Genomic DNA, 11,331 nt, shown 5'->3' with positions numbered 1-11,331 from the left:
AAGCTAAAAGCAATGTTGTCTTTCTGTTATTCCTATGCAGACCGGTGGAGACATCCAGAACAAATGAGTCAACAGTCTCCTGACCACAGAGTCTAAACACGGACTCCTAGGCCACAAACATTAAACGGACTGGTCCCTGCTGCAAACCCCAACCCCATGTTGTGAGTGTTCACATTTTTGTGGGGATAAAGCAAACTGTACAGAAAAAGAGTAAAAATCCACTCAACAGAGATGCATTGTATTGTCCTTTAGCAGGGATATAATAGGCCTATAAGGACAGACTGCGATTCACTCAAACACAAACATCAAACAGTTAAAACAAGAGATGTGTGTGAAAGGAAAAGCTAACCCTAACCCTCATCCAGGGGAGAAAAACAAGGTCTGAGCACACGTGTATCAGTTAATATAAAACACAGATAAATGCAGCACATTAAGTTTGTCACTGTTATAAAAGCTCTCAGGTTACTCATAATTCACTGGTATTTCAAATTAGTTGCTGTACTTTTCCTTCTCAGTTTGAGTGTCCGCCTAATGTTATTTCCAAGCACAAGGCCTAAGGCTGCCTTCAAGTGGCTTTCCAAAAAATCCTTCATTCCAGCATCATAAGTCTCAAAAAAATTAACTATATTTTTTTTCTCCAAATTTGACTTTTCATTCATTTATTCTTTCTTTATGTTTATTATTCACTTGTTTGCACGTGTAATTGTGTATGTGCGCCATGTGTACATGTATGCCTATTTGTGTAGGAAAGAGACAGTCTTTTGGTGTCTCCAAAAAGTGTCTTTTGGAGAGCAGCTTCATTTTCGATTAGTCATGTCGGGGATAACAAGGCAGTAAATGTAAATGAATGTACCTTCAAAATAAAAGCTAAAAAGAAAATAGGTATACTGATATATTTATTTAGCCTATTAATTCAGACACCATCTAATCCAAGCATGTGATCTGAGTGGCTACTATTTTTGCACATTATTGAAAAGTTGTTAGGTCTGTTAAAAAGAAAAGGAAAGGCCAATTACAATTTTCCAGGGCCAAAGTGATGTCCTGTTGACTCTGACAAACAGTCAGATTAAATGAATGTGGCTTTTTTGATATGTGGCTTACTAAAATGAACAATTTCTTAAAACTGCAGTAGGCTATTTATTCTACACCTGATTAAAATATGTATTGACGTCACGCCAGATGATATCAGGAGTAGGCTACTAATGAATGCATTTTACATTTGCATCAATGTATCTATAGATTCAAAACATCTTCGCATTTGATAACCGACAGCCATGGAATGTATGTTTTGTTTTTTGTCTAAGACACAATATATTCTTAGTTAGGTGATTTATTTTGGAGACCGGAAGTCGTATCGTGTAAACATCTCTAACTTGACTGTGGTGGGGAGGATATTAAAGTCCAAGCCTCTTGGCAGGCCGTGTAAACTGCATCAGCAGCAGAGAAGGGAGAGGACAAACGGGAGAACAAATACGTGACACCATGGCGATAGACAAGCTGCTCAACAGCAGCGTGACAGTGACAGAAGTGGAAGAGTTTCTGAGAAAACCTCCGGCCGGTTTCTCTGTGGAGGTCGTCGGCTCGGGATACCGAGTCCACAGCGATCCGGAGGAGAGCCTGGTGCTCATAGATGACTTCAACTCCTGCAGAGGGAGAGTCGTTTACCAGAGCTCGCTCGGACGGTAAGAACAACACACACACACACACACACACACACACACACACACACACACACACACACACACACACACACACACACACACACACACACACACACACACACACACACACACACACACACACACACACACACACCTACACACACACACACACACACACACACACACACACACACACACACACACAGGGCCGCCCATAAGGGGTAGAAAGTGTGAAAGCTTTCTAGGGCCCAGCCACTTGGGGGGCCCATGGTCTTTGGAAGCCAAGAACCTACCTAGATAACCTTTATTTTTAGATATATATGTCCATATCTATTCAGAGTTGGGTGTTTACACAGAGCCGCGGCTCCGCTTACGGCCATTTAAAAAGCAGTAGAAAAGCAGAAATGTTCAAAATGTTTCAGATTGAGCACAGCGGAGTGTAACTGTTTCAAACATAATCCATCCTATAAACCCTTTGTGTGCCAAATGGTGACGAGATTGGGTTTTGATATTAAACAGTTTTGTCTGGATTATATTTCCTGAGTCGTTCCACATGTACCTGCTACTTGTGTCTCGGTGTGGCTGTGAAAAGTATTTGGACCCCATGAAAAAACAGTTTGGGTACCTTTTGTAGTTCTTCTACATTCTTATAAACAGGACAGGCTAGTTACTCTGTCATTGCCCTGAGTCTACAAATAGGTTTAAATTATCTCTCCCCATAAGTACATTTTTGTGATAAATAATTTCCCTTTGGGGACAATAACTTCTAAAGGATTTGACATGAGTCTTCAGGTCGACACAGCCAGCCAGGTCTGACCAGTTTTTCACAAACCTGGCTAATTGACCAACCAGCCAGCCGGGTCATACCACAATGAAGCTGACGAGCAGCATCATCCCGTTTTAATTATTGTAACCACCAACAAGTTCCTGCGTTCTGTATTGTTTCTAAAAACAAAAATAGACCTAAAAAGTTCTTTATGCAAAGAAAGACACAAGGCACAAAGAAGTTGGAAATAATTGAAGGAACAGATTTGAGTTCAACGATTAAGAACTTTTTTTGTAATGATTTCAGTGCCTTTGCAATGATGAGAGCAGAATGAACTAAGCCTAAATGTTGCAACCAAACATATTCATGTAGAGAACCGCCTTTTTTTCTTTTGTGTGTGAAGCATTTGTTGTTGTTGTTTTTTAAGTGTTATTTATTTCAACAATACCACCAAAAGATTTCAAATTATTTAATGTCATGTGCAGAAATACAAAAAAGTTAAATTGTTGGTGCAGTCAGAAACTAGTAGCATAGAAAACGTGCAAATTGTGAAAACAACTTTTAGTTTGCTTTAGTGAATCCTAAAGAAGAGCAATGTCTCTGTTTGAACTGATTATTTTGTAGAGATCTGTTCATCTGTTAAATAATTGTGTGAGTGTAAGAGAATCTAAATAAATTGGTCTGCTGGGCTAAGTCAGAAATGTGCTACTATTTTAAAATAATAATGAGCCCTTGCTCCCCCAACTGTCCCTGCAAGTCCCTGGTTGATAAGATAGTTCTCTGCAAATACATGTATGTGTTTATTGAGGGATGAGCGCACTCACACTCATTGATAGGAGTAATGGGTAAGGGGAGAGGGGGGGGCATTGACTGGAGGTTTTCAGGGGCCCAGCCATTTGTGTGGGCAGGCCTGCACACACACACACACACGCACGCACACGCACACCAACAAACAAAACTCACAGTATGCCTATATGAACCTAACTGATTAGGTGTATTTTCCCTAACAGGAAAATTAAAATGCAAAATCTTTGGGAGTACACCAGCATGAGAAAGAGCCTGCTGTCCAAGAGGATCTATCTGTTGATGTGCACCTGTGAGCCAGCCAGCAAAGACAGAGGTAACTTCTTATACTGTACACTCATTTTACAATAACCCTTTAACATTACTTACTTACAAAGTGTAATTGAGGTATAACTACTCCACAGGCACTTTTTGGTTTGCTCAAAAGTGTGTTTTTGAGCGCTGTGTGTACTAAGTGGGTCATGCAGTGTGGAGGCATAAGTGACTCACACTGGTCTGGGACATTTTTTTTTTAAGTGGGTGGAGGAACAACATTCCAAAGGCCACACAGTAATCATGGAACAAGTTGTTTTTCTTTCGTCCTGGATTATGTTCCAAACCCTTGTTAGTGCTGCAGCAGTACGTGGTGTCCATCCACTGCAACAATCCTTTCTTCAAGTGGCAGATGGAGAGAGGCCTGGACAGGGCCATCTCCTCAGTTTCTGGGGAAAGCTACAGGGTGGACGTAAGCAGGACTTTGTGTTGTCACTTTTATATATTGGTCAGTACATTCCACTGTATTTTTAAGGCGATGGGAGGGTCCAGGGTAAAATATTTAGGTATTGAAATTGTATTTTCCCACATGTCAGATTGACTTGTCTGAGATACTGGAGAGCTGGGCGGCAAAAAACCTTCACCTCATGACCGACGGTCTAAATAAAGTCCAACCCGTGTGGAAAGACGCCTCCTTCACACTCAAATACTATTCTGACGCCCTCTTCGACTTCCCGCACTGGTTTGGCTTTAGTAAAAGAACATTCAGGGTGAGTTTATTGCCCTTGTTTTTCTCACTTCATGCCAAATTAGTAATCTCAGAAATGTTCTAACCCTGTCTTCTCTGCTCATTTCTGTTACCATTAAAGTTGAGACTGACTTGAGCCAGCAGCAGTTGAAGAGGAGGGCAAAGTGAATTTGGTTGGCGGAGTTTTTGCTGGAGTCTCTGGGTCTGCTTCCTTAAGATCAACAGACGGATGGTTGTGATACCGACCGGCCAGGTAAAGGAGCAGCCCGCTTGTAGGATATATCGTTCGGGGTCCAGATATTTCTCCTCCCGGATTGACAAGGAACATTTAAATGATTTGTGATATTCACAAAGATTATTCAGTTTATTCTGGGACTAAATTGGTTGAACATTTGTTTTTTTACTTTTTATTTTGCTATTCACCTCACTTGATTGTAAGCTTTTGTGTGACAGACTGAAGTGATCAAATGTATGCTTCTGCAGTATCAAGGACTTGAAAACGTTTGCACTTAAGAATGCACATTTGTATGTGAGAAGTATTTTATTTTTTACCAAACTTTTACAATAAAAGCTCTTTTGCAAAATAAAAAAAAAAAAAAATAGGGAATACAGAATTGTATTCCTGTTTATCACCGTTCCCATCTGTAAAACTGATATAGTAGATGCAATGTTGCTGTTGCGTGACACACACTGGACTAAGGGATGAGGAGGAGAGCAGATGCAGCGCCTGTGATGGTTTCCAGGTATTCCTTATAGTTGCTGCCAAAGTAGGGACTCAGCAGGTAGTTGAAGATGCCCACCATGCACATCAGGATCAGAAAACCGAGGATGCGTTTTCCAAACAGGTAGCCTGGAGTGCTATTCAGAAACATTAAAAAAAACATATATGTTAGATATTGTCTCCAAACACATGGAAACATACTGTCAATGGCTTGTGTTCATTTAGCGTATACCTTTGACAAGTTTGTCCCATGTAGCCGACAAAGTACTTATGCCTGACCCCAAGATAGATGATCCCAGCAAAGGCAGCAGGTGCTTGAAACAGACAATAGTTAAAGATAAAACAACTGAATCCGGTATTTATTTTCCCTGTGGTTCCACAATACACTATATTGCCAAAAGTATATGGACACTCCTGTCCTTTGGTATGGGGATGTGTTACATGCTTCTTTTTTTCATTTGAAGCAGCATCCAATTACATTTCAGACAATAGTATGCTTCAGTTAAGTGGCACTGTAAGTTCAAATCTGCTTTTTGGCCCACAACAGTACTGGCAGGGGGCCAGCATGTAAGTACACAGCAGCACTTTTATTTGAACAGAAATACACAAGTTAAATGAACAGCATTTCTGAGCATGATTAACAACAATACGCACTGGGTTTAAGAGAGTTTAAATACATAAAAGTTGCAGAAAAAACGATGACTTATTGTAACGTAAATGTATTACTCAATACATTCTGACAACAACAAACACTTGTCTAGTGATGTTTGCGCAGAACAGGAGACATTTGCATGTGGCTGTTTGCCGTGCCATCTAGGACCTGCAACCAGCAATGGCTAGGCAATGTCCCAATCCTGCTTCAACAGACTACCATTTGTACAAACCAAGTCACATGATCGAAATGTTATTTTATTTCTGTGTTTTGTTGGCTGCACAGATCCCAAACCATTACCAAGTGAAACCCCTTTGGGATAAATTGGGACTCCCAACTGTGAGCCATGCCAGATTGCCATATATAAAATCCAGAAATAGCCTATTTCCTGGTTCACTGAATTATGCCAATGTTTTTGAAAAAGATGTTTAACAATCACATAGGTTACTTTATGTATGTGAAGTGTCCGGATACTTTTGGCTTTATGGTTTGAATGTTGCTAATTTGACTAAAAGGTGCAGTGTTAAGGTTTTACTTAAAAATTACATGTATAGAACACACATGACTACATTAAATGTACTCAGTGTGCAGGTGTTCTTTTACAGTAACAGATTCATCATTACCTTGATTGAGACACAGACCGGCACACCACATCACTGCCATAAAAGTGGGATAAGTGTCTATGCAGTTTCGACTGAAAGAAATGTGAACAAGAAGTGTGGTTAGTACATTTCAAGGAAGTCACCTGCAACAATAAGCTCTGAATCAATCTGTTACGGATAGCGTGGAGCTGGGAAATGCTTTTGACACTGCAGAGTGAAGAAAAAAATCCCAAATCCTTGGGATAAAAAGTGCCCCTCGCTAGAAACCCCAATGAAGCTTTTCTGAGTGTTAGTTGAACAAAGTTGAAGTGAAAAGCCTGGAAAAGCTGAGCCCACTCTTAAGAGGCAGCACAAACTGGCTGTTGCAATACACTGCAATGATCAGTACAGGGTGTTTCACAGAGCACGCCTCACTCAAACTTTTTCCCAATCTCAAGCATGTTAGGAGAGCTATCCAAAATAGGTAGAGCAGTTCTCAACCTGCTGGCTACAGGGGATCCTAGGATACATTTGAGGGCTCACAAGCTATTTTTTTAAACCTGAAGAACTTTCTCGAATATTTTGCTGCTCAAAAAATCTTGTTCGCACTATGGCCATGTAGAATTTGCTTTATCATTTAGGGCCACAAAAAACTACTGGTTTAGAAAGTGTCCGACAACTGGTCCAAATATTTCCCAGCTTCACCTCACTTCCTAAATTGACCGTCCTTTGTGGCTGAGTTGATTGTGTTTTAAAGGCAATCAAAGAAATGGCTCTAAATTGGAAATGTGAAAACCAAAATGTGTAATGCATGAGCCAATTTTCAAACTGTCACTAAACATTTGCGCCACATTTTAGAGGCAAAACTTTGACCACTTATTTTGAAATCCTCACATTACCAACTAGACAGGATGTGGCTTGCATATTCCCTTTTTGAAAATAGGAAGTTAACTGAATCTCATGGATGAGTAGAGCAACTGGAGTGAAGACTGAGCTGTTAATTTACAAATATCAAATTTTTATTTCAATCCATGGCCAAGTTGCGAAAGCAAATCTGATCAAATATTTTTCGCATTAACTGATTCACCGTGTGGACTTTAAAGTGTCAGAAAAAAAAGTGTCACAATCTCTCAAAGCCCATAGTAGTGACGTACATTTAGATTGACTAATCAACAGTCTTAAAGCCGGTCAAAATAAATCTAAAACAAGAGAAAATAAATCCTGACATTTTAGAAACAAGAAGCAATATTTGTAATTACTATATACTGTATATAAATCAAGTGACAAGATAATGAAGGTGAATGTATCAATAATGGAAAACGAATTGGTTTGTGTGCTACAAAGGGTTTTGTAATAAGTGCTCAACATTTGGACAGTTATTGCAGGCCACTATACTCAATGATTCTGCCCCTTTAACATTTACAAATGACGATGAGTCAACTTACTAAGAGGGAAGGTTTTCCTATTGCTTATTGTCGCTTTCCCAGCAAGCATTCAAATGAGCTTTGTATCACCATCCCCCCATATCTGGGATCATACAGGCAAATTAGCGCTGCATGGATATTTGGAGGAGATGTACGGTAATAGAAAATGGAAAGCTTTATTAATTCTGTAGCAGGGAAGAAAAACAACAAAAATATATACATTGCTTCACTAGTGTGGATTAGATAAACAGAGGAACTTATTACTAAAGAAGGGACACTTACTTGGCACAGGACACTCGTTCAAAAGCAGGTGTGTGGGTATGTTTAATGTTGCATTCCTTCTCTACCTTCAGGGCGAAGAAAACTTTAAAAGGCAGACATCATTAATGTCTTCACAATGTTATGTTTGCATTATTTCAAAACATCTTTAAAATGTTGACTGTTAGTTGCCTCTTGCTTTTTGGTCTCACCGTTCTGAAGCACGCTGATGAGGGTGACGATGACCAGCAGGTAGATGTGTTCCACCACATAGTCCATGATCACTGAAGGAGCAGTTGGATGAAGATGCAGAGGGTTAACAACAAGACCTTCTCTTTCACAGCCAGGAGTGCGTCTTTGAAGCCAGATGCAGGACGTATATCCCCCATAACGTCATGTATGCCTACTCCCTCAATCCTACCTCCATCTCACAGACACACACACACTCACACAGCCTTGTTTGTGGCTTCCTCTTTATGCAAATGCTGCTCTGGGTGCAAACAAGTTGCCTGCTATCTCGTTTATATGTTTGTGTGTCCACATGCAAATGAAAAGAACATTATCCGTTATTATTATGGCTAATCAAAACAGGACATCACATGAGACAATATTAGCTTACACCAGGCAAGCATACAGTATACAAAAGCAACAAAATACTGTTAAACAGAGCTATCTCTTGTTTAAAGCAAAAACAGGAATTTAGTTATTTATAGTTATTGTAGCCTATATATTTTAGTCCATTAGCCTTTTTAAAGGTATGTCTGCATGTAGGATTTCTCTGTTAGTTTTATTTATATAAGAAAACATTGCAAAAGACAAGTAAAAGTGCACAGACCTATCTTCTCACACCTTTGCTCCTCAAGTCAAAATGTCGACTGCAGTGGTTTTAAGCATATGAGTACAATATTATGTACAAGCTCTCTCCATGACAGGCTTATTAATATGTTTGACTTTTTAGAACAAATGATACAATGAAGAAGAAATGGGAAAAACTCACTGTATGCTGATGCTCCGCCGTCTGTAACCATAGTCTGTAGGCTACCTCAAACCACAATGGGGTCTCCTTGCCCTTACCCAAGGGGGTAAACAGCGCCCCCAATATCAATGGCAAAATCGTGTTGTGGCGAAAATAATATTATATCCGTAGTGATAAGAACTGCCCTAGAGAATGAATGGGAAAAGTTTAGATAGCCTTACGGCCACGCGGGTTCGACACCCGGTATGGGAACGACTCTTTTTTACCGGGCAATTATCAGCTTTAATTGAAGAGCAAGCTACACATTAATTATCAGCCACGCACGCTTCAAATTCCACAATGGTGGTTACTTTTACACAATAGATGCTAGTTGATCTTTGTAACCTGTAGGCCTATAGATGTTACGTCCCTGTAAGGGGGGTTATAGAAAAACAACGAGGACGCAGTATGTTTAGACTTGAAGTCCAAAGTTGTAATGATGTTGCATTTTCACTTTCAATGTTCAAAGATCACAAATTCTTATAAACAGTTTTCACAAATAACCTTTACAGTTTTTATAAAATAGCATTTGCAAAACACATCAGAATTCTACCTTTAACTTACAAAATGACATGTGAATAAACAGAATAATAAAGTGTGCATTGCTTGGGGGGTTATAGAAAAACAACGAGGGCGCAGCTGTTTAGACTTGAAGTCCAACGATGTAATGGCCGAGGAGACGGCGAGCACGCTATTCCCCTACAGGCTGAACGAGGTAAACTAAACTAATCGAACCCAGAGCATCTACAGATAAAACTAAACAATAACGTAAAATAAAGAAACACTGCAACAACTAATCTAATTTAGCATTTCTGAAAAGTGTTGTAGTAGTAAATAAATAAATAATAGATCCTAAGATAAACATGGGATTACACAAACACATATTTCACCGGCATCCCATTGTATCTAAAAAGGGGAGAGCAATAGATAACAGATAATGATAGTGCTAAATTCGTTTTTGCATTTAAAAGCATTTCAGAAACACACATCTTTATAACCATTACATAGACAGGTTAGCTGATCTCTGTAGACGTTTGGAATAATATTAGGTGAGATTATTGCTGAACAAATTAAACGACCATAGAGGAAAATAGTATGTAGCCTACACGTTGTCTCAGGGCGTATTCTGACTTGGCCTACCTACAGTCAAACAGCACCTGCATGTGCTTTTCAATGGAAATGCAGTTTCCTCCCCTCCCCTCCATTGCACATGTACATAACACCAAAACAACAAAATAGCTTTGTACCAAATCAAAACCATTAAAGCCCTACCTTTCTATTGCTGTATTGGTCTGGCTTTGCGAGACTAATCTCCGCCGAATGGAATTCCTGTTTTGTTTTAGTTTTTTTACACTATAAATTCACTATCTAAACACAGAATAATAATAACAAATAATGTATTGCCATTTAGTCATCTTTACTCGTATTTTTCATTAAACTCAATGAAAAATGCATAGGCCTATTCAGAATGTATGATGGCTCAGCCTTTAATTTAATAAATTAATATAGGCCAATGAAACACTGAAATACCTATGGCGCTAGCTTTGATGCTACCGTAAAAGCTTTAGTGCTACAGTAACTAGCAACAATGCCGACATTTCTTAATAATAGGGAAAACGGTTTTACTGAATAAACAAACTAAAAATACCTCTAGATTGATGACGTTAGAATATTATACGTTTGTGAGACTAAAAAGGGACACGTCCCATATGGTCTAGCGGTTAGGATTCCTGGTTTTCACCCAGGCGGCCCGGGTTCGACTCCCGGTATGGGAACGACTCTTTTAATCTGGGGAAAATCAAATTGAATTTGAGAGTAAATTTGACATGTATGGTATTAAGGTATGATCAACAATTATCAGCCACGCTTCAAATGACACAACAAATCTTTTCCACAATAGATGCTTGTTGCTCATTGTTGCCTGTAAAGACAGGTTAGCTGATCTCTGAAGACAGTATGGAATATTAGGTGAGATTATTGCTGAACAAATTAATCTACCATAGATTAACTGTACTATATGCAGTTTATTCAATAATAAGACAACTCCAATATATATTAGTATAGCTTGTTTGTTTACTTGGCAGTGAGTGAGTACCAAACACTACACCTGAATTTACGGTTGTCTAAAAAACATGATTTATGGGTCCTTAACGAGACATTGTGTTGCCTGCAAGTAACAAAAAGGACATTTCACTCACATGAATTATCCATCGGTTTATAATCTTGCAAGAGATTTAATGCCCCATTCCCAGATTAACTAAATGTGGCTGTTATTTCTAAATGCAAGACTACTTCGCCCGTGAGTGTTACGATTTCCATCTTAATTGCATAAAAAAACAGCAATTATAGAATTTTATTGGGTTGAAAAAAATTTAAATGTGATATTTGCAACAACATTTTGTAATATCTTTAAGTTATCACTGGTGTCAACACATCTAAAATGTATATC

The 11,331-nt window shown here is 39.0% G+C and overlaps 2 protein-coding genes across 3 annotated transcripts; one reads left to right on the top strand and one right to left on the bottom strand.

Annotated features, from left to right (window-relative positions):
• The first annotated feature begins 1,441 nt into the window (after nt 1-1,441).
• On the top strand, nt 1,442-4,832 carry medag (mesenteric estrogen dependent adipogenesis). 2 transcript variants are annotated; one of them, XM_080041584.1, is made up of 5 exons: nt 1,442-1,682; nt 3,438-3,547; nt 3,840-3,991; nt 4,080-4,253; nt 4,353-4,832. In XM_080041584.1, the coding sequence occupies exons 1-5, from the start codon at nt 1,483-1,485 to the stop codon at nt 4,365-4,367; spliced, it is 651 nt and encodes a 216-aa protein (XP_079897710.1). In that variant the 5' UTR covers nt 1,442-1,482; the 3' UTR covers nt 4,368-4,832. The 2 variants fall into 2 exon arrangements, with proteins under 2 accessions (XP_079897710.1, XP_079897711.1); XM_080041585.1 differs by having other exon boundaries at nt 3,840-3,955; nt 4,353-4,816.
• Nucleotides 4,833-4,925: 93 nt separating this feature from the next.
• On the bottom strand, nt 4,926-8,200 carry alox5ap (arachidonate 5-lipoxygenase-activating protein). Its single transcript, XM_080041586.1, has 5 exons — nt 8,080-8,200; nt 7,892-7,973; nt 6,228-6,298; nt 5,185-5,266; nt 4,926-5,089 (listed from the first exon to the last, which is right to left on the bottom strand). Exons 1-5 carry the CDS (start codon nt 8,144-8,146, stop codon nt 4,927-4,929), a joined length of 465 nt encoding a protein of 154 aa, XP_079897712.1. The 5' UTR covers nt 8,147-8,200; the 3' UTR covers nt 4,926.
• Nucleotides 8,201-11,331: the final 3,131 nt, after the last annotated feature.

This window comes from Ammodytes marinus (assembly GCF_949987685.1).
Source record: "Ammodytes marinus genome assembly, chromosome: 14".
NCBI classification, from domain to species: domain Eukaryota; kingdom Metazoa; phylum Chordata; class Actinopteri; order Uranoscopiformes; family Ammodytidae; genus Ammodytes; species Ammodytes marinus.
The sequence above is the reverse complement of the archived record's forward strand: the minus strand, read 5'-3'. Positions and strand labels throughout refer to the sequence as shown.

What these genes read in the sequence shown, in the direction of transcription:
- medag (XM_080041584.1), top strand. Translation starts at nt 1,483, where the DNA reads ATGGCGATAGACAAGCTGCTCAACAGCAGCGTGACAGTGACAGAAGTG. An exon ending in TACCAGAGCTCGCTCGGACG is followed by an intron (nt 1,683 to 3,437) that starts GTAAGAACAACA and finishes TTTCCCTAACAG; the next exon opens with GAAAATTAAAATGCAAAATC. An exon ending in GCCAGCCAGCAAAGACAGAG is followed by an intron (nt 3,548 to 3,839) that starts GTAACTTCTTAT and finishes AACCCTTGTTAG; the next exon opens with TGCTGCAGCAGTACGTGGTG.
- alox5ap (XM_080041586.1), bottom strand. Translation starts at nt 8,146, where the DNA reads ATGGACTATGTGGTGGAACACATCTACCTGCTGGTCATCGTCACCCTC. An exon ending in CGGTCTGTGTCTCAATCAAG is followed by an intron (nt 5,267 to 6,227) that starts GTAATGATGAAT and finishes GTCTGTTTCAAG; the next exon opens with CACCTGCTGCCTTTGCTGGG. An exon ending in ATGGGACAAACTTGTCAAAG is followed by an intron (nt 5,090 to 5,184) that starts GTATACGCTAAA and finishes GTTTCTGAATAG; the next exon opens with CACTCCAGGCTACCTGTTTG.